The following is a 22,600-nucleotide window of genomic DNA, read 5'->3' on the forward strand; positions in this document are numbered from 1 at the left end:
TAGTTTTACATGTTTTGAAACCATGTGATCGCCATTGAAATTGAATGTTGTTGATTATTGTTTAGTATTGTTGCAGTTGGTCAGTAAGCTGCTTACAATTGATCAACGCAGTTGCAAATAGTTTTTTGGGCTAATTTTAAAACTACGAGTAATTTTATTACATTTTACATGTATTACATATGTGCTGAACCTATTACAAAATATATTTTTTCATATTTTCTAAGAATCTTTTCTCTTCTAATTATTGTATTTGAAATTGAAAAATCCAAATCCCATCCAAATCATGAAAAAAAAATCAGACTAAAATTGTAGTTTCTATTGTGCAAGAAAAAAATTTATTTTATTTATAGTTTACTGTCAAAAACTAATCTCACTATTTTAAAATGTTAATATAGTTATTTTTGTACAAGTTTCACGGATTTAGGTCGCACCATCATTTCAGCGAAGGCGAGTGATACGGTAAACTGTTTCTTCCATAACCACTTCACTCCTCCTCCATTAACATCATTAAATAAGGGTCTATAGGGTCCATTTAGTGCACTGCAAGATTTACAAAATTTTTAATTTGGATTTAAATTAAATAACATCATTGACCATACCTGCGCCAACATAAATTGTACCACCATCCACCGTTTATAATAGCGCAATTTCCCTTGAACTTGTCATTGTCCCGATCGATTGTCGAAAATTTCATGTTTTGGTTGAGTTTAAGGTTATCACCAGCTGTCCCAGAATATTTTCCAAGGGATTTGAGCTCGTAGGATTCCTTTTCGCTGCCTATTTGGAAATCGTCATAGTGCGCGTAAGCGGAATCTCCTCCAGCATCTCCAATCCTCACACAAAGTTCATACTTTGTTATGTTGGTCAGCAAATGTAGAGTCTCTAGTCCTATGAAGAACTCTCCTTCGATGGTTCCGAATCCTTCCTTGTACTCATTCCAGACGCGATTGAAGTCAACACTTCCATCGAATCGTCTCTGAATGACTATCCACCCAGAGGACGATGCACAGCGCCCTTCAAAGGCCTTCAATTCTTGTAATTTTTCATGGTATGTTTTATTCCGATTGTTTGACGGATCAGTTGGGAAATTCCTTTTCCTTTTACAATTTGAGAGATCCTCAGACAGCCTTGTATATGCTGTCCTAAGCTTTCCGACTTCCTTGGATTGTCGTCGAATTTCAGCCTGTGTATCCGTATAATTGCGTTCATAGTGTTCTTTGGAATGCGTCATATATTGCCACAAGTTGTCCCAGTACGGTTTGCAAAATTCTTTACATATCTCTTTTTGGGCATCTTTATCTGTATCTGGCTCGGTTCGAACAACAGAAACTTTGTGACATACTGCTAGACACAGAACTATTAGGCAAAAACTAAAATTCATTTCAAGCGTGTGATCTGATTCGCGGTAGACTTTAAAATGCGCGAACCCGAAAATAATTTGGTGTTTGATGAGCTTCGGTAATCTCCAAAGCGGCTCATGAGATCAAACAGATCAAGTTCAGAATATTGTTATCAAAGCCGAAACTAGAGGTCAATGATGGCCGCACATGTTGGCCCTACCTAATCAAAAAACTTAACTTCTGAATTTGTTTATGAAGCAAGAACTATGAGTTATGAACAAGTCATCGAGTAACTAAACAGTGTAAAAAAATTTTTTTGTAAATACTTAAAATCAAAGACATATATTTTTTTTCCAAGCATTCAAACAGATTTAATCAACATTTCCGAAAAGGTGATGGACCGAGAAAAGTTCCTTTTCCAGAGCCACATTATTCCTCCGTTCCCGCCATCTTCATCGTATGGGCCATTAAGGGCACTAAAAAATGTACATTTTTATCAAAATTATTACGTATTTAAGAGCGAGAAATATTCCTTACCTTTTGGACGACATGAAATAACATTCTTTAAACCACCATCCATTGAGATTCTTTGCGCAATTGTGTTTTTCTTTGTCATTGTCTCGATCAATAGTAGAAAATTTCATATTTTTGTTTGCAGTTAAGTAGTTACCAGCTGTTCCTGAATATCCCTCGATATATTTTAGCTCGTATGATTCTTCCTCGTTGCCGATTTCGAAGTGAGTGTAGTGGGCATAGGCGGAATCCCCGTCGAAGTCCGCAATCCTAATACAAAGCTCATGTTGCGCCGATGAAGTCATCAAGTGTAGCCGATCCAGCCCCATGAAAAACTCTCCTTGGATATTGCCAAATCCTTCCTTATACTCATTCCAGGTGCGGTTGAAGTCCACACTTCCATCGAATCTTCTTTGAACTAGTATCCATCCAGGTCCCGAAGCGCAGGGTCCATCAAAGGGTGTCATTCCACGGAGCTTCATTTTGTATATTTCTCTCGGATTGTAAGGTGGTACATTCGAAACCTTTCCCGTGGCCTTACACTGTAAAAGCTGATTGGACAGCCATCGCTTAGCATAAGTAAACCCTGTTAAATCCTTTAAGGTTTTTTTTAGCTCATACTGCTCGTGATTTAACTTAAATTCGTAATCCCTATCATGATTTTTAAAAAAAATTTTAACGTATTCGTTATCAGAATAGCAAAACTCCTCACAATTTTCGAATTCATTTGGATCTGTTACATTTTCAACTGTGTCTGCACAAATCAAGTGTAGGTCCAGTAAAATATAAAAAATCACTACAAAAGCACTCGCTCTCATTTTCAGAACTGCCTATCTGTCTCACCGCCGACTTGGTACTATTTCAAGCCAAAAAAATATTTGGAATTCTCTGATCTTTTCATTATCTCTAAAGCTCAATAAAAGCTATATAATAGAAGCCTCCTATTAAAAAATCAGACTTAAATAAATAGTCAATATTAATGTTTTATGTGCCCTTGTTATTCGTTTAAATATCTTGGACTAGTTTTGGAAGTTCTCAAAATTTTTCCGTCCAGAGTTTCAAAAGTAAGAAAAGTTCATGCGGTAATTACCAAAGCAAATTTAACTTATGCGTGCATATACACAATAAAATAAAAAAAAAACTCTTATTATTGTTATAATTGGGACTCCTCTTTCGGCTTTCTTTCAGTTCATTGTCAACCACCCACTTTGGTTGGGTGGCGTATATGTTGTCACATTTCCGCTTATTAAACTGCCAGCAATATAAATCACAAAAACGAAAAAAAAACAACTTTCAACACTTTCTTGAACACGCATACACCTTCATTAAAGCATGCAAGTCATAAAAAAGCGAAAATAAAAGTTTTATATTTTTTGTAACTATGCGATCTTCATTGAAATTGAATGTTGAGATTATTGTTTGGTAAATTTTTGCAGTTTGTCAATGAGCTGCTTATGACTGACTCGATTGCATAAAATACTTTCGTAAATTCGAACTAATTGTCAAAAGATGTCCCCCTTCCACCTTAAAGTGAGGGTGACTCTAAAGTAAACCCAATAATTCACCCAAATTATATATATTTGATGTTCTAAATATTTAACTATTATTGTTGTGAGTCTTATTTGTCTCTTGTTTTATCATTTATAAAGGCTCCACAAAAGTCGTAAAGCAAGCACCTGGCGCTAACTAAACGTTTGATGGTTTTCTCAGACAATAACGATGTTTCAGCGACTTTGTAATCAATTTATTTATGAACTATATGATGTATAGACTCAAACTTTGCACTCATAAGTTTTAAACTAATCAAACATTTGAAGAAACTTAACCAGATGAAGAGTATATTTAAAAAGAAGTAAGCTAGTTCAAGACCAACGCCTTTAAAAACTAAGCCCTGAAAGCCAAATTCTTTTGATAATATCGACAATACCGCTGAGAAAAAATAGAACCTGGGAAAATTACACTCGCCGGTGGCAAAAATTTTCCCTGTGACGCGACAAAAGTGCCGGCAACGACGATTGAATTGCTGACTTACTGACAGAATAACCACCTGACTGACGGACTAACTGACTGATTGACTGAATGACTGACTGACTGAAGAAACCGGCTAGCAGGCCGTGTGATAATTGGCAAAATGCAGCTGAGGCCGCCAGCTCTCTTATGCAAATCAGCACCACGATGGCCATGGTCTAGGTCCAGACAATTTCGCCGGCAATTTTCCAGCAATTTTCGCACATTCGCCAACAGCTGTTTTCACATTTGCCAGGACTCAATCCATTTCCAGGGGCGGAATGGCAAGGACCACCCACGAACCATTACCTCATATTGGGTCTGACTGCTAATTAAGTAGGCGTTGTTTGTCTTTGTTTGCATCTAACCTAATTTAAAGGAGACAATCCAATGAAAACAAGGAAATTACAGATTATAAAATTCTTACAAGAACCAGTTCTCTTTTCTATAATAACTAGGAGCATTTTCCTTTCCGTTTTGAATTTGGAATAAATCATTGTATGTCGAAATGAAGTAAAGAAAACATCCATTTGGAAATATAACAAAGGTGCATTTATATTTTGTATCTACCAAAGTCATTGCCAAAATATTGCCATAAAACTAGCCGATAAAACTATCAAAGGGGAAACAAAAGGTTGCCTATTTTATTGACCAAACCGTAAGTTAAAATGAATTACTACCAAAGACAAAAATAGATTATAAATTTCGTCCGTATTTGAGGTCAAAATCAAAAATGGTGAAAAATTCATATGCACTTGGATATTCAAACTCCATAAATATACTTGATTTTATTATTTATTTTGTTGATGGGTAAAATGAAACTACGAGTGGCTAGGATAGAAAGAATCCCTTCAGTACACTAAGAACTATGCGATTCAAGATTCTGCTAGAATCCATAACCCACTAGAGAAAGGTGCTTGTTGTTGGATATCTGCTAGACTGTTGCCAAACTTTCAAATAACAGCAGACAGCAAACATCAATAATGCCAACTTTTAGCCAAATGAACAGCAAGAGCCGGCCCTCAACTTGGCCAAGACGAGCTTGTCGACAAGCTAAAAGTTTGGTTAACAATTCAAAAGGTTGCATAAAAGGTTTAGGGCGTTTTAAGGAATTTGGCAGGAGGAAAGTGGGGTCTGAGTACTAAACTATTAATCGTAGCTATTATGCCAGAGGTTTGTTTAATGGACTTATAAAAAATGTATTCAAGCTCAGCCAACACTCGCTTAAATTCAACTCATGGTTTGTTAATGCCATTCATTCAATACAATATTTGTTGTTGCGATCGAAAGCACTTGTGATTTACAAGAGTAAATTGTGTGGCGTGTAGCATTGATGCAAAATAAATACAGCAGGGAAATAATAAATGGCTAAAAATATTAAAACGATTATTCTGTAAATGAATATAAAATCAATATCCAAACAGCTCATATTAAATGCGGCAATTGAAAGAAAGAGTTATAAAAAATGTGTATAAATTATAATTAAATTTTAATGATAACATATAATACATTAAAATCTAAGTTAAATAAACCAACACCAGATAAAAATAACCTTCTAAGTCAAATTCTAAACAGGTAATAATAAAACTCGCTTGTTGCCGGAGGTAAGAAAGCTCCAAGTTGAAAGCTGAAAGTTTTCAGAACGTGCAACTTGGGTTCGATGCGAACGTGTTGCAGAGGCTGTCGTGTGGGTGGCAAGCTGTTGCATGTGCCTCATATTAATTGCAACGTTTACCAGCTCGGCTCGCCGCTGCCGCCCACACACGCCATGCGAATAAATCCAATGGCACCAAGTTGTGGCCACAATTTTCTTATTTTTTTCTCCATGCCGCCTACCCAGAAAATCTGGCTGAATTCAGGCAGCAAATAAAACGGGGCACACCGTCCAGTTAGACAAGCACTAGTCACCTTGTTAGACCCAAAAAGTTTTTGAGGTGGGCCGGCCGACGGGGGTCCTACTCTCGCCTCTTGCCTCTAGACTCTAGCCTCTCACCTGCATTTGCATTTTATTTGCATTTCAGATGGGGCATGATTAAGCAATAAATTCACACCAACCCAAGACAAACAGAACTTCGGCAACTACTTCATGCAACTGCAACTTTTTGCGTAAAATCCCCGGGAGTGTTGTTAACGGTATTACTTTATTCAACAATCAGTTTACTTAACAACCTTTTTTATTTATATATGCCATTGATTTGCATTTGAATAATGTTGTTTCCCTCATTGAAGAGCGGAAACCACCAGAGCAGAGGGAGAAAGGTGTAAATATTATGAAAAAAGAGTCGATACACAATATTATATGTATGTTGGTGAGGGCACAACAGGTGCCTCGGGCAGACGATATTGATAGGCGGAAATTCAATAAGGCAACTTAATTTACTGCACAACAGAGTTAGGTATAGTTGCAGTTTCTGCCAGACAACCAGAATTGAATAAGAGTGGAAACTAACGGGTCATTGTGGGTGCACCATGTGGCAATTCAAAGACGAAGACTTCTTATAAAACATTAAGAAAAAATATCTCTAGCAAACAAGATTTCAAATAAAATTTATTTCATAACTAAATAGTTCACTTTAAAGAATCCCTAGCAAATATATGCATAAGTTATTAATGCATTCACCTATTTGATGCCTTAAAGTCTCAAACTTTATCCACCCATTCCATCCAACACCCAACTTTGTAATGTATGCCCCATGATTGACTTTGATTCCCTTGCTCATAAACATTTAAGCAAGCATTATGTGGGTGGAAAGATGGCTTAGATCCACATGGTAAAGGGACACTGCAAAGTGTCCTTCTGGCAAGCGGATAATATATCACAAACGCAGACGTGCGGCATTTCCAACCCACTCCACCCTTTACCATTTTATTTCTCATTACGGGCACCATGACGGGGAAAAGTGGCCAGCCGTTTATTTATGCACTTGACTTTTTGCCTTTGGAAGTGCATTCCAGTACACCCACCTTCCGGAAGAGATTTTTGCACCAGTCCACGCATTTTCAATAATTTCATTTCAATTTTCACGCTTAAAAAATCTTTATGACTGTTAAAAAAAAAAAGAATGACAGAAACTTGTGTTAACTGTTTCATAAAACTCCACTATAGTTAGTTGGCAAGATGCTTCTTTCAGAAATAAATAATCTGGAATCCTTTTGGTTTATACCTCATCTAGGTCCTGATAGTTAGTTCCTAGATAGTTAGTTTCAAATAAGGGCTACCATCCAACAGAATGCGCTGTTCATGGCTTTTAAGCTTATAAAGTCAATATCGAAGTCAAAGACCGCGTCTAAACGAAAAGCTTTAAAAAAAGCATGTAGATAAGGTTTAGGCCAAGTTAAATTCAAGTACCATGTACAAAGTTTTCAAATATCATTATTTCATAGTTACATCAAATTCCATAATTAAAAGGATGTTTGACCTTTTAAAAATTACATTAATATGAAGAACGGAAGAAGAATGGAATTCGTAAATCAATAAAAAATAAGTACAAAAGTATTGCTATATTTAAATGGTTTTAAAAAAAATTATTAAAATGTATGTTCATGAAAAAACATATCCGTTTTAAGAGTATATTTTTTAAATATATAAGTATAGAAATATAGATATAATCTCCAACTTTTTAACCAAAAAAACTAGCTTTTAACCTTTATGCAAACAGAAACCTTCTCACTGCAAACATATTCTAGCTGCTAGATCAGTTACTTTAATAGTAACAGAAGCATCTAATAAATTGCATTTTGTGGTTTTGGGGCTATTTTTTCTTTTCCGAACTAGTTACTTCTTATTGCTCATACGCAGTGTTATCTTCAATTTGATTCCTTATTACCATTGCCATTATATCTCTTCCTATGGTCGTTTTCCTCACATTTTTTTATAGTTTTAATAATTTACAAATGTGCCTAGCTTTACAGGTTTCAAATAATATATATATTTTTTTTATAACCGCAACTATACCAGTTTTATTACAAAATTGCCAAACTGCACTATTTTTCTCTTTTATTATTTTGTAAGATCAACCCCATTATGGAAAAAAATAGAATTTAAATATGGGGAGTACATTTCACTTCTCTCTCCTCCAATGAACATCATTGAATCTTGGCCATTTTGCTATTAGACCTATTGTTTTTCATTTTAAGCGATGTCATTATTCATTAGGAGAAACTGAATGTCAAAGATGAAAAGTAAATACAGCTGCAAAAATGTAATACAATCCCAAAATGGGGGGAGCTACATATGTATTTGGGAATGATATTAGGAATTGGTTGACTATTTCACTATTTCGGCTATCTGATTTTAGTTTTTTGCAGCCCCCGCGGGTCCTGCTGAAGCTGGAGGTTCCACAGCGTAGGCGCCGCCTACCGATATGCGTGCGTAGGTGACCGGTAGGGCAACAACACAACTCGCATCCCAGGAACTTGCCCCATTTTGATTCCAGCGAATGGCAGGCAGCTAATACAGCTTTAAATCAAAGCGACCCCGCTCCGCTGACGTCATTGCAACAACAACAGGATGCAACAATAAATGAGTGGGCGGATTGGAGCTTCCTCCATAGCCGAGTCACAAACCCCTTGGAGGCCGGCTACTGAGGGGCAAGCTTTCGATTGAAGAAGCAACAGGAGCAACCAGTTGAAGTTGAAACTATGTGCCGACTCCATCGACTTCGGGCCGATTCGTTGGGGTTTCGGTTTTGGCGGGTTGGTATAAAACAAGTCTTTGGCCTCGTGGCCGTTGCATTCGTTCGTCGCGCTTCGAAAGTAAAATATCCAACAACTGACAGCCAACCAACAACCAAAAACCGTATAACCAATGTAACGGTTTAACAATTTTACAAATCAACTAAAAAAACACAGTTTTGAACTCGTTTTTGTGGAATTTTTCACAATTTTCGATTTAAATTCCAGTTAATTGAGTGGAGAAAAAGTGTAGCACGCATTTGTGCGCTTTCATTGATTCCCGTTTGAACAGAATTCCCAGTTTAATTGAAAAACTTTTTAACTGACTTTGTACTTGAAATTCCGCGAAAAGGTTGATTTTAAGTGAAAAAAGAAGAAACTTGAGTTGCATCAGTGGTTGCGATCAAAACATTTGAATTTAAAAAAATTGTTCAAAACAAATAGATTTTGTGTAATAAATTGAAAGTTTATTACAGGTGAGTTTATTTTTTAAAGAATAATAATTATTTCAACAGAAAAGAAATAGTAAAAAGAGTTCGTTAGAATCTTATTTTTAAAACAAAAAGAATCAATTTAACGTAGGCATTGCTTAAGCTCCAGTGAGACAATTTTAATACTAAAAGGCAATTAAAATTCATTCAAAGTATTTTCACTTTTATGAAATTGGGGGTTGGCGAAATGGCAGCATTAAAGCCATAAGACCCATATCAAAAAACCATCAGATACTTTTCAAAACAAAACTTCAAAAATATCCGTAATTGTCTATCAATTCTTTTCGCAATGTTTTTCTAGTCTAGTCAAAGGAATCACGTCAACCCTTTAAAATAATAAAATGCTTGCAAGGACAAAAGACTTTCAGGCCTTTTATGACAAAGATTCCATCCATATTTTCTTGTTGCTTTTTTTTTAAATATTTTAAGCGGTTGACAGTAAAAATATTTATAATAAGAATATATTTTAAGCCTTTTTACTATTTCTTTTTATTTTAAAAGGAACATCTAGAATATACCCTTATTTAAAAGATAGTAAGGTATTAAAAACCTTAACAATTTTATCCCATAAAGTTAAAAAAAAGGTCTTTAAAGTATAATCGCAAAGTAAGCCAAACAATATCATTAGCCAACAAAAAAGAACCCACACGAAACCAAAAATAAAGATTTCTGTCGTTTGATAAAATTAAATTAAAGAACTTGTGGGCGTGTCGGTGAGACTCGGAAATCGGGTGTTAACTTTAATGACACATGGGTAATAAAAAAACAGGAAACATAAGTGGAACAAGTAGATGGAATCACAGGACAGGAGACAAGTAATTTAAACAATATTTCGTTTACCAGATTGGGCACGCGTCTTGTAGATGACAATCAGGTTCAAGTTGTGTCAAGAAAATACCTTTTTTTTGGTTGCTAAACAGGAGTTAATCAATATGTATCTTCCAAAACACGTTCTTTTATTATCAAAAAATGGTTTACGTTTGAAATATCAAATGCTCACTTAGCCAATATCTTCAACGATCATCTTTATTTGATATACATATTGGTCAGTACTGTTATTTGTTGTATTTGGAAAAAATAATATTTTTAGATTCACTTTATATTTAAGTTAGGATAAGTGCAACGAATTGTAAATTCAAGAGTTCAACTGAGGCATTTTTGAAAAGTTCTTCCTCATTTATAATGCAGAGCGGGATTCAGTGTTTTTCCGTGTACCTGCGGCCAAAGTTGAGACCATTCTGTCGGTTTGTGTAGCTCAGTATTTGCATTTAAATATTTTATTTTTTCGTTGGATATTTAAGAATCTGCACTGGAACAGTAGCTATGTGACGTCAAGGGACTGACAACACTTCCTAGAAGGAAAAGAAAAGTTATTAGGACATTTATCATTTGTTTCCGCCTATCACTCACATCCGTTGCCAACATTGCCCTGTGCCCTGTCGATTTGCATAAATAATTCCGGCAGGTGAGGCACGAAACCAAAGCTAAACAGGCCACAATAAAGCATCGGAAATTTCATTAATTAAGCCAATGTGTATAAATTTTAGAATTAATTTTGACATATTTGCCACGTTTGGGCATAATACATTGTGTAGGCTGCTGAAAACTTAATTGTGTCAATGCAATATTTAGGTATTGAAGAGCTTTAAATTGCTCAGCATTTTAAGGCCCATATCATCGGGCGACAATGTCCTGTCAGAAAGTTTAAATCGAAAGAAGACTAATTTATTCAAATTCGATTGCCAGAACACATGTGTATAACCAATATTGATTTCAGTGGGTAACTTAACAATAAAATTGAGGCTCGGACTGTGGCTGCAAACTGATTTACAAATGCCAGACAGAAGTGTCGAGCGGGACAGAAGCCGTCGGCAAATGTTTTTCCTTGGCTTCCGGCGAAAGTCAATGCCACAATTTGGGGCACACTCACCCACACACACGCTTATGCCAACACAAACAAGCGATAGGAACAACATAACCAGATATAAGCAACAACAAGCAAAACAATCAAATGAAGAAAAAATAGAAGACATTTCAAATGTTTAGGAGGAGGGCATTCGTGGCAGCCACCTGACGGTCAAATAATTTATCCTGTCTGCCCTGCAACCTAATTAGCTGCCTCATGCAATTTTCCACAACATTAAACCCACAGAAAAGGGCCTAAGGACAAAAACCCAAGCCGAAGATAATGAAATTAGTTCCAGAAACACAATAGTTGCACCTACGTAACAAAGATTATATAATTAAGCCACAGATAGAGTTGTTCTATTTAATTGTTAAGCCTGTTAAGACAGCAAATCCAGACATTGTTTCCCCAGTAAACCGAATATGATAAAATATGCAGAGATGACAGGTGAGCAATCAACAGGTGCCAGCCGCTTACCTTTGAACTATTCTCCACCCCAAACAGGTGACAACAGCTCCACCTCGGTGGCGCCTTCGCAGTGAGGCTGGCACTCCTGGAAAGGTGTCATAAATCGTAAGTCCTTTATTACATATTTTCAACTGGCTTCTAGCTGTCAGTATCTGAGTCGACTGGGAAAAGGGTAAACGAACGGCAAGCCCAGCCAGGAGTAGACTTAGGAGTGAATTATTCAGACGGATAGTGTGCAAACATGTGTAATGGATGGCCCAGACAGGCCAGAACTGAATCCTTCGGCTTATTCTATTGAAAATGGTAAAAACAAATCATTTGAAGGTCTGCTGGCGATGCAAAAAATGGGGTTTTAAATATTTTTATTTTTGAGTGTTCCTAGATTTCGGGTTGAGTATGATTTTTATAAGATATACTTCCTGATATATCAAAGAAAATATATTTTCTAATGGAAAGTATCATGGAACTAAAAACAAGGATAATTTTTGCGAAAAATTTAATGAAACTAATAGGATTACTTTTTCTTAGCAATAAAAAAATAGTGAACAATGATATCCTCTTATCAAACGGATTAAATTAAAAAGAAGAAAAAGAAAAAATAATCAAGAGATAATCCTCTCAGATGATATTCAAGTTCTTGTAGTTTCCACAAAACAGTTTTAAAATAGCCTTTTTTCGGAGATATTGGCAACTATTTATTAACTGCACAATACACCACAAATTGGCTTAGACCAAGTCCAGCCAACCCCAAGCCTGAAATTAACCACTTTGCGAGCCGGCCAAGTAATTTGATTCCCCTAGTTGCTTTTTTCCGCCCCGAATGCTTTCATTTCCGTCAGATGCCATACAATTTCTTTGTGGCCCTCTCTGATCTTCTGTGCAATTTGAATGTGATAAGCAAGCATAGTTCGGAATTGACCACAGTTTGTGCCGCCCTATATGTGGGAGGAAAATAACTTGAATCTGTCATCGGGGTACATGGCGGGGTACATATGCTGCCTTGAACTTCTCTCAGAGTTCGGTGAGAGTAATTTCATAGTCAGACTACTTTGGCCACTAAGACCTACCATAATTGTTATAATTGCTTAGTTGGTAAACTATTTTAATTGCTCGTACGTGGCCGGCCACTGGCTCCTGTCACGCATCCTTGTCACACGGCCATTAAATCAGTTTGATGAGCTGCCAATGAGCTGGGTCCCGTGTCCTTGCTTCAGGCGTCCATTTGAAAACAACGCCCTCACACTAATGAGCTTTCGTCAACGTGGCTTATACACGATGTGCAGTCTGCCGGCGACAAAATCAAAACCAAACAACGCGTACGGGCAATGTGTTTCTATTTGCCATTTTATGGCCACCAACTAACACTGATTTATTGGTAGCATCCTCTTTAGTTCGTCCGTGGTATGGCCTAAATGTGATTCATGGTCGCGTTGAATAAATTCGAGGCCCACTTTCGTTTTAAAATAATATTTTGACAGCTTAAAAACCAAAGACAAAGAGGGAAAAGCTTTGAAATAATGTCGTGTTTATTTTGATGATTTAGGGATTCCAATAGCTTATGCCAAATTTTTTTTGGTTTTGTATTTTGGTATTTTGTATTGTGGTTTTGTATTCCATTTTTCTGACTTTAAAATCTTACAATTCCTAGTAAGATTAAATAATACTCTTTTAAGAACATACTATGCATATAGGCTGTTCCCTCGCTAATGAGCCAACTTGGATTCATAATTATTTCAAGCCTTCGCCTGCACAAGGACCTGACACTTTAAGTGTGCACGGCATTTAAATTCTTGAGCTTTGTTAGCATAATTACTCAACACGTCAACAAATGTGGCCCAAGGGCAAGGCAAGTCGGTTCTTAAAGGCTTGCCAACGGGAAATGTAATTGCCATTTGATGAAAATACGAAAAACGCGTTCCAGGAACTTTGGCGCCAAAAACGAAAAAAAATGTAAAGTGTCAACAAGTTGTGCGGCCAAAGGTTTCGGGCACTCAAATATAATTTCATTAGCTAATTAATTGCCAAGCTCGTTACGTTTCGAATGAGGAATTACCAAAGGGCAAAAGTATTTATAAACTGCTAACTGGGAACTGAGAACAGCGAACTCAAATAAGCGAGAAGGACCCTCATAAATTGTTTTAGACAATTAGGCGGCGAGAGAATTAGCTGCGACATCCAAACGGATTGGCAAATTAATCTCCAAGCTTTTCTTTTTATTCCTTTCAATTATTCAAATTGAAATCAGCGAGTTGACATTTGAGGAAGCATAAAAAATGAATCCAATTAAGCGGGAAAAGTGGCGGGGAAATCATATTTCCTAGCAGCATCTGCAAATGCTGTCGAGCTTGAGACTTCATCATAAATTTTCAATTAAGCTTTTGTGATTTTAGGCAAGGCCAAACAAAAGAGCTGGAAACTCCGAAACGGTCAAGAAAAATCAATAAATAATATGTAAGAAATATTTTAGTGTTTTGAAAAATAACAAGAGCTTCCAACCTTGAACAGCTCGAAAGTAAAAGTTGGTTAAAAAAGAGAGCTAAGCGGCTATTTTTTTCCCTAAAACTAGTAACATTTGTAATGAACTTGTGCCTTGTTACCTCGGTACAATTGACAAATCCCAACTAACGAGTTTGCCGAAAAGTTTCATTTCGTTTTTTTACAAAGAAACAAGTCTGGTTAACGACTTCTTTCAAATCCTTCTCGAGCGAACCAAAGCCAAAGCCAAAAATCAATTTGACTTTTTTCGAAGCAAATGTGAACAATTTATCACACATTTCTCCATCGGAACTTAATTATGTGAAACCATGTGCAATATAGCACTTACCAGCAAAATGGCGGTGGAAACGCCCAGAGTTATGCAACGGATTCCCGAGTAGCATCAAAGGTCGAGCCGTCTGGCAGTAGCAAACACTATGTGGCAACTGGTCTGCAACTTGCAACACCTTCGGGCTTCCATCGCCAGTCGGAAGGACATAGCTGTAAATCAATCAGGCACACCGGCATTTTTCAATATGGTACCCAACCATGTCCTTTTCCTGGCCGACGTTGAATGCTAGTTTTCCGGGTCAATACGAAAAAAAAAATGGAGGAAAAAACAATAAAATAAAGCATGGAACTGTCCATCTGACCATATCCATATGCATTGCTTCGTGGAAACGGGTGGTGTGTATGAGTGACCCCAAAGTGGATACAGCTTCATCGCAGTCCATCAAGCGGGGAAAAAATATTGAAAATGTATTAAATAAATACCAATCAAATTTGCAACATTGTTGTACTGACGAATTGCGTATTGAGATTTCTATTTTTCTAGCCCCATGTATTTTTTTTTTGTACATTCTAAACAATTCAAATGGAAACGTGTAAATTCTATTAGACTTTGTAATATTCAAACAATGTGTAGTACAAATAAATAGGAATGTAAATTGGATTAAGAACACATAGTTGATTGATGTAGCTATGTTTATTTTTTTGAGCTTGTAGCTGCATTAACAAGTTAGCCAAAAAAAAGGCAAGTTCGTTGACCAATTGGTAATTTTATGAAATCACTGACATCACGTGCCTCCGATTCCCCAACAAAATTAAGTCGCAGCTCGCCAGTTAGGCGATACATAAAATAAAGGGAACTCAGTCGGGCGAATAAGTAGCTTCCTATCTAATCCAAAATGAGTTATCTCGAATGACCCGATAAAGTAGCGATTATTACGTGTTTTATGCGCTACTCACTGCCCTTCTACGAGGGAGTAATTTATATTTAGATACGAACTGAATTCTCATATTAAAATGTTCTGACTAACTCCGATGTGGGAGATATCTGCAAAATATACATCGATTACACGAAGCTTATCGCAACAATGACGTATTTGGGCAACAAGTGCAAACTTGGGCGTATAAGCCAAACCAATTAACTCTTAATTATTTCCAAATATTCGCTTGCCTATGAACAAAGTTGATCCTAGGATCCTAGTAGGATAGCTTTATTTTACCCAAAATGCACTCGCAGCCCTCCAGGCACAAACCGTTTCAATTACATTCCCATTAACTTTCAACTTGAAATACCAAGAGAAGGATGTTTTGAGTATTTCTTGGGGCATTTTTCCATCGGCTGGTCTAAATCAACGGACAGCAAATATTAACTTAAAATTTCCGTTTGATTGAAGAGCTCATTAGGTCCGGGACAAAAGTGAAGTGAAGTATTAAAGGGAAATCCCCAAAGGGTTGATTTGTTTCAACTTTTTCGGTGTGGATTACGAGGGACTTTAAGCCTTCTGCTTAAGTTTTTGATCAAAAAATCATTGCATTCTATTAACTGATTTACTTTACCTTTATACATTGATTGTACAATTATTTTTTTAATTATAACCTAATGCGCTTTTCAGCTATTTAGTCACACACAATTTAACGCAAATACTTTTTTCTAATTTGAAAGCGACAGACGCACCCCTCAAAGGAAAAATATAATTATTTTTGTTTAAATTTAATTGAAGCAAGGAGAAAATTATAAGGACGAGGTGGAGAAATGCATAAATCAAGCTAGGACTGACGAGACTCGGCTTCGTGTTCATTCAGACAAAATGCCACACAAAATGGAAACGACGTATAAATCAAATAACGCACCATCCACAGACTTGTGTAGTATAGAGGCCCAAAACAATTTTACAGACACTTAACGAGACTCGGCGAAAACCCCTCAAAAAGTCCCCCAAAAATGTAACAAGGACTTAAGGCGCGGCCAGACTCGCAATCGAATAATTATTCTCAGTCATATTAATTGCTTCGAGGGCTGGACAACACAGCCTTCGCCTTATTTTATCTTCCCAAGGCAATTTCATGGCATACGCTGCGTATACGCGATATTTACATCAGCATTTATCCATTATGGAGCTTGAAGATGCCAATCATATGGGCACTTTCCTGCTGGCTTCCCGGTCGACAAGTGCCTCCGTTTTTATGTTAAGCGTTCACATATCCCTCTGTTTGCAGCATGATTGAAAGCAAACAATGAACAAGGACAAGATACATTTATTTACTCTTAATTCGAGGGAGTCCCATATCCTTCGAGGGAGTCCCCCGTGCCAAGTGCCACCATCGTCTTGTGGCAGCAAGACAATTTCCCCTATTGTTGTGCACTTGTTGATGGACTCCTGGCGGCGTAAAAATGTTCATTTCAATTCTGTAAATATGCTTTGGTATTACGCTGAGCCAGAGGCCCGAAATTCCATTTACATTTGCATTTGCACATCACATCCTATGTGCCATGTTGCCATGTTGGCTTGTCTAAGCAGAGTCATATTAATTGTCAATATTTGGCTGGAATATGGTAATACAAAGCTTTATAACGGTTATTCTGTGACAAATTTAAATAGTTTATCAAACGTCCGAGCTAATTAAGTGGCGAAATCAATTATTGCAATTGTGCATGGCAATTAATAAAGCCTTTCTCGGATTTCCATTAATTTTGACTAAGTGATTACTTTTTACGCATTTTATTCAATAATAAATATGTGAAATTATTTAATATTATAATAAGCAGGATATCAGGGCAATCTCTACCCCGACTCTTTATAGAAAAAATCCTACAACCTTATTCCATTCAGTTTTTACTCAAAGATTAAGAGCCACTTTGGAGAAGCGGAATAAATAAAAATGAAACCAGAAACGGAATTTAAAGCCCATTGCACACTTAGCCATAAACAAGTGTATGACATGACTATTCATGAATGGCTTTGCGTGTCACATAAAATGGCGTAAAGTGGCCATCAAAAAATTGGCAGAACATCTACACACAAGTGGCCGTAGCCAGGGCAGGGAGGATGTGCTGGGAAAAACCCAACATTTTGACGGCGAGCAAAGGCATTAAAATTGAAAATTGAGAAAAACACATTTTGCGCATTCTGCACCATTGGGCCACCATTTGATGCCACATTATAATATTTTACTGTACATTAAATGTCATTGCGAATTTATGTTTTGTGGCAAATAAATACACAAATGCAATGTAATGGGTGCAGTCTCTGGAGAGGTGTCCCCGAGCTCATTTTCAATTTCAAAATGTTATTTGATAGTTGACATTGGTATTTGAACGCCAAAATAAGCATAATGTCCAACCATATATTGGACAAATTGATTTGGCCATCGCATATTTAATATGTATTAATTGCGTTGTGTGTTTTGTTTGATTTTGGCTTTGTCAATTATCACTGTGGTTAGACTTCATTGTGCCTCCTCTGTACTCCATCCAACCGGAACTGAATGCAACTCATTAAACACATCCGTGCTGGCCCGAGACATAAACTTTGGCCAAGGAAATGAAGGCCAGACGTCATAGCCGCAAACCGAGTGGCTGACAACATATTGGCCAAGACTCAGTATTGCATTGTAAATACATTAGCCAAACCGCAAAATGAGGCCGCAAGGACATCGCTTGGCCGCAAAACGAATTGCTCTTTAAAGGCAATATTACGACACGACGTTGCGACTCAATTCAGAATCGATGTGTCTTTTGCAAGCCGCCTCCTCTTGGCCATATTGATTGGCCTCATTTTCCATTTATCGTTCCAGACCCGACAAAACGGGCAATTAATTGACGACCCTAACTGTTTTGTTTTGAATGAATTCTTTATGAGTTCAATTTCCACAATGTACTTGAGTCTCGGGCTCTCAGTGAGGTTGTAGTGTTTTCCCACAAGCCAAGCGACTGCTCCTAGGTAATTACCTGGAAAGGTTAATGTAATCAAAGGCATTTATATCTCGTGTTCGCCGCAAAGGGACAGCGATTACTGGGAATCACCTACGAGGATTGCTGCAAGTTGGCTTTGTAAATATGAGTGGAAAATCACAGTCAAAGGTCAACTTTTTGTTTAACAACTAGGGGGCTGATAGTCTTATTGATTTTCTGACCTTTAAGGGGTTCTTTGAATTTCATATACATGTATTTCGATTTTGTAAAAAATTATTCAAACAGCTTGTTTCTACTGACTTACAAATTTCATGTTTTTAGACGAAATATTTAGCAAGTCCCTCAACATCCTAGAGCCATAATTACAAAATCACTAATAAAGTCCTCGAAGCCAATTGATATTCTCTTTGCGATTCTGTGCAAGTCGAAAGTGTACATTTTCCTCCCAACTCTAAGCTTTTCAATATGCAACATGCAACAGCTGTGCCACTTTAAATTTCCGACTGCCTTGCCCCCATTGCAGAGTCAGGTCCTTTGGCTTACTGCCGCCGCCACCCATTAGAGTTGGTCCACTTTTTTCTGGTACGAAAGAGGCCTTAAAACCAAAAATCGTTGCATAACCACCTCGAAAGGCTTTCAATGGCGGCATTTTCCGGCAGACAAACGGCCTGAGTGGCATATGGACTTCAATCAGCCTTCCTGCTAATTGGCTGTCGAGTTCAACGCAGCAGCTGAATTAATATTTGTTTTTTTATTCATACAGCCCTGACTTCCAAGAATTTATTGATTCAGGGCCTTGGGGCAGACATTTCAAAGGCCTTATTGTCTCAACTTGTATGCAACTTACTAATAGGATTACAATAAACTGTCATTTAGTAAATAAATGAGCCGCTTCGGGGAAAATGGCTGCGAGGCCTGCCATTATGTCACTTTGATGGAACTGAAATTAAATTTTGGTAATTAATATTGCATCACCAGTGCATCTTGATTGATCGATTTGATGTGTTATTGTGGGCATGTCATCTGAAGTAAATTGGACTGATGGAATACAAACTCCAAATAAGCAGTTGTCGGTTTGAATTGCAGAAAGAAAATTACCCGCGGGTATTTGAACAAGGGTTTTCCTCGTGTTTTCATCTCCATGGCAATTGCCATGAGAAGGCGCGACATAAACGGAATGTTTTTCTGGGTCAGCCCCCGTTGTCCTTTTGGCGTTCTCTCGGCGACAGATTCCTCGTCCTCATTGTATGCATCCAGCCCTGACAAGCCCTCACAACAATTGTCAGTGTTTTGGTTCTCATCTCGGAGTGGGCGGTACTTAACGGGCATATTAGCACTTGCCGGAGATTTGAGACACTCAAGAAGCTCGCAAGTGGATTCTTCTGCTCGGCGGGGAATCAAAAACTGTGAAAGGAAGTGGGACAAAAAACAAAAGTTTCAGGAAAAGAAATAGTTGCCGGAAGAACTGCAGGAACAACTGAGAGATTCATTAAAAAATGCAAAAAAACTAGAATCTTTTCTATGCAAAAAAAACTTTCAAAAACATAATTGCTTTTCTTTAATAATTCTTTAAAAAGTTGTAGCATCAAAAGCGAACCATATCTCAGTCCATTCTCAGCGAGCACCTCTCTCTCAGTCCATTCGTGCGAATTCTTCATAACTTTTCTATGAAGAATAATACATGGAATATTATTAGTTCTGAGAATCCTTTACACCCGTTTGGCAGCTGTTCATATTTTCAAGATTTTCTTTTTTTAAAATTCAGATTCTTCTTTTTCTTCGAAATAACTTTAAATATAAATTCCTGAATCCTGTACCTAAAACCATATTATTTAATAAGTTTGTTTAGCTCATAGTTTCTTTGTATTATTTCTGTAATGGAATCCCGAAATGAGTTGCCATATTTGGCCGTTCTGTTGGCCCCTGTTTTGTTGGTCGTATTTATAATAATGCCGCACAGGAAGCGTCACAATCGCGTTTGTAATCTTTCAGCCAGCTTTGCTCATCCATCTATCTCCTCTACCTGGGCTAGAATGTCGTGGGCCAAGACAATTGCCATTGTTAACGTGTTGCGCTTGCCAAGGGACGTGCCAGCGAAGCGGGATCTGGAGCGGGGGTTGTGGGCCACATTTTATTATTATGACGAGTGCAGAGCGTGTCAACAAACATGCAACGGCGAACACAGTAGAGTACAGTAGAGCATAGTACAGTGCCACTTGGCACCCGCATTCCCCCAGTGGCACCCACTCGCATGGCTTGCTTCATAACGGTAATTCATTCGCATCACCAACAGCTGCTGCCAACAAAGACCGACCGGGTGGAGGTGGATGCGCGGGGTTTGGACCAGGTCAGGCCAATGTGTCAGCAGTTTTAACTAACTGCATATGTAATTTTAGACACATCCAATGGCCTGTCATCAGTTCAAGTCAACCATGGCGTATGTGTAATTCGTTGGGGATAAGCCAGCCAGCCTCCCAACCTTCCTCCCATCCTGCCTGCCAGCCAGCCAGGAATTCAGAAAACAGCTTGACACTTTATGACCTTGCACCGCCCCCAAAAGCCGCAAAAGCCTGAAGCGAACTTAATCATAGTTGACACTAATTTATAGGCTTGCCAGCCGAAAATACTTGTTGTACACTTTTTACCAACTGGGAAAATTGAGGAAAGACTCCAATCAAAGGCTTGTGCTCCTGTACTCCTTTCGGCAATTTTAAAGCAAACACGTACATATTTTTAGCTTTAACCTTACACATTTGCCCGGAATCACATCTCCGAGTAAGGGGGCAAAAGTGTCGTCGCATTTTGAGGACTTTAAGTGAGCAAATATTGACCAGAACATGGCCAATGAAACAGGACACACCGCCCAGAATCCTGGGGCGAAGGTGGAGCAGCTGGTGAACAGCATTTTGACTAATTGACCTGCGGCCACCGGCAGTGATGGCACTGATAATCCCTCCCGAGTGCGAGTAGTTCCATGCGGACGTATCTCCCCCAAGGCAACCTATTAATAAAGCCAGAGAAATTCTCACGCTTAATTAAGCTATCGATTTGTGGCTCAAAAAAAATACAAAATCAAAGAAGAAAATAAACGAATTGAAGTCTGCTGGAGATTTGAAAGCAAAAACCCGAAGAACACTCCTGGGAGTGTGGAAACAAATGAGCAGCTATCGATAGTGATTTGTAATTGAAGATTAGGGTTATCCAAATGGCTAATTACAGGAACTTTATAAAAGGAAGACAATTTAAAGGAGATGTAACTTGGTTTTACACAAGAGACTATGACTTATAAAAAAAATGGAAACAAAAACCTTTTTATTAGAGGGATTATACAACAACTTTGTATGCATTAAATGGCAAGCTTTCCATTCACGAAGAGCAAACAAATAAAGTTGGCTATTCTTTGAACCGAATGTGAGAATAGAACTTGGCCAAATGCATTTCCACTCCTGTCTAGACACTTTCCAAAGCTCGAGTGCCGCTCTTAACCGTTTAGAATAAAAAACAAAACCCATACCACAAGCCGAATGACAATTTTGATCCACTTACGATAGAGATGGCAATGGACTTTTGTTTGTACAGCAAACTGAAGGTATTGTCCGTCCACCTGTCAACTATCCCCGCCCCTATCCCTTTCTTGTCACTTGACCCGCCGGAGGAGCGGACAAAAATGTGGCAAGTAATGGCTTGACTAGTGAACCGTACTTGGAATGCCAATGACATTAGCTATTCACAAGCTATTCTAAGTTTAGATACTTTTGTCTGTGACAAAACTTTCAACTATAAATGCAGATGGATGGAGACACACTACTCCCTGGATGTGTGCTTATGTAAATGCCAAGTAAAAGCTGAACGTATCTTTACGTAATTCCAGGGCAACCTTTCGTGCACCTCTCAGAACGCTGCTACAATTTATGGGCCACAGGCAAAGACAATTCGATTTCATTCGATATTCCCGACTCGCTTTGAGAGCGTATTGCAATTTGTTAATGAAACGTCTTCAGAACGCATCCGACTGGATTATTAATTACATATATCGAATGGCGGGAGAGTGCCTCATCGATCAAAACGCCGCGAAATTAATTTAATGTATGGCATCGCCTTTCGGGCATTCACCTCTCGGGGCGTCTAACTTTCGGCTCAGGTGGATTCGAATTGTTTCGGGAATGTTTCGTGTGGTTTTGAATTAAATGCAGAGTGTCTTGAAGAGCTCTAACTGGTGCCAATTTAAAAGGCACTTCCATGGAAAGGAAATGTGAATGTATTTCTGAGATACTCCCACTCATTGACTAAGACCTGTCCATCATTCAAATTGTTGGATTAAATTCTCTTATTGAAATCTGATAAGAGGAAAGCACATAGAGTCCTTTTCATTTTTCAGTTACTTCTTTGTGCACTGAGTACTGCATTAGCTTGAAACTGATAGAACTACATCGAATAGCACTCATTAGCAGGATTTTCATTCCAAAAGAAACCCTTTGATGTCCTTGTGCTGCAACTGTGTTCTATCCGACTGGCTCTTATTGGG

The 22,600-nt window shown here is 37.8% G+C and overlaps 3 protein-coding genes and 1 long non-coding RNA gene across 4 annotated transcripts in view; 1 reads left to right on the forward strand and 3 right to left on the reverse strand.

The window, feature by feature from the left end:
* Nucleotides 1–380: 380 nt before the first annotated feature.
* Nucleotides 381–4,514, reverse strand: LOC6498271 (microfibril-associated glycoprotein 4-like). The gene is made up of 3 exons (XM_032451597.2): nucleotides 1,878–4,514; nucleotides 600–1,816; nucleotides 381–540 (listed from the first exon to the last, which is right to left on the reverse strand). Exons 2-3 carry the CDS (start codon nucleotides 1,379–1,381, stop codon nucleotides 396–398), a joined length of 927 nt encoding a protein of 308 aa, XP_032307488.1. The 5' UTR covers nucleotides 1,382–1,816; nucleotides 1,878–4,514; the 3' UTR covers nucleotides 381–395.
* LOC116654920 (angiopoietin-4-like) lies at nucleotides 1,770–2,335 on the reverse strand. Its single transcript, XM_044716222.1, has 2 exons — nucleotides 2,011–2,335; nucleotides 1,770–1,816 (listed from the first exon to the last, which is right to left on the reverse strand). The coding sequence occupies exons 1-2, from the start codon at nucleotides 2,333–2,335 to the stop codon at nucleotides 1,770–1,772; spliced, it is 372 nt and encodes a 123-aa protein (XP_044572157.1).
* Nucleotides 4,515–8,574: 4,060 nt separating the features above from the next.
* Nucleotides 8,575–22,600, forward strand: part of LOC6497268 (short neuropeptide F) — a 30,479-nt gene continuing 16,453 nt past the window's right edge. Inside the window, exon 1 of the mRNA XM_014906115.3 lies at nucleotides 8,575–9,010. The gene's annotated coding sequence lies outside the window, so the exon portion shown is untranslated. The remainder of the gene's footprint in view (nucleotides 9,011–22,600) is intronic.
* On the reverse strand, nucleotides 12,070–13,879 carry LOC123257307. The gene is made up of 2 exons (XR_006507347.1): nucleotides 12,467–13,879; nucleotides 12,070–12,334 (listed from the first exon to the last, which is right to left on the reverse strand). It is a non-coding gene; the product is annotated as an uncharacterized LOC123257307 (long non-coding RNA).

Source organism: Drosophila ananassae, chromosome 3R, assembly GCF_017639315.1.
Source record: "Drosophila ananassae strain 14024-0371.13 chromosome 3R, ASM1763931v2, whole genome shotgun sequence".
Taxonomy (NCBI): domain Eukaryota; kingdom Metazoa; phylum Arthropoda; class Insecta; order Diptera; family Drosophilidae; genus Drosophila; species Drosophila ananassae.

Excerpts from the sequence above, each read along its gene's own strand:
- LOC116654920 (XM_044716222.1), bottom strand. The coding sequence starts at position 2,335 with ATGAAGCTCCGTGGAATGACACCCTTTGATGGACCCTGCGCTTCGGGA. Across the intron at positions 1,817-2,010 it reads GGGATATTCAGGAACAGCTG|TGCCCTTAATGGCCCATACG; the intron begins GTAACTACTTAA and ends TACATTTTTTAG.
- LOC6498271 (XM_032451597.2), bottom strand. The coding sequence starts at position 1,381 with ATGAATTTTAGTTTTTGCCTAATAGTTCTGTGTCTAGCAGTATGTCAC. Across the intron at positions 541-599 it reads TACAATTTATGTTGGCGCAG|TGCACTAAATGGACCCTATA; the intron begins GTATGGTCAATG and ends TAAATCTTGCAG.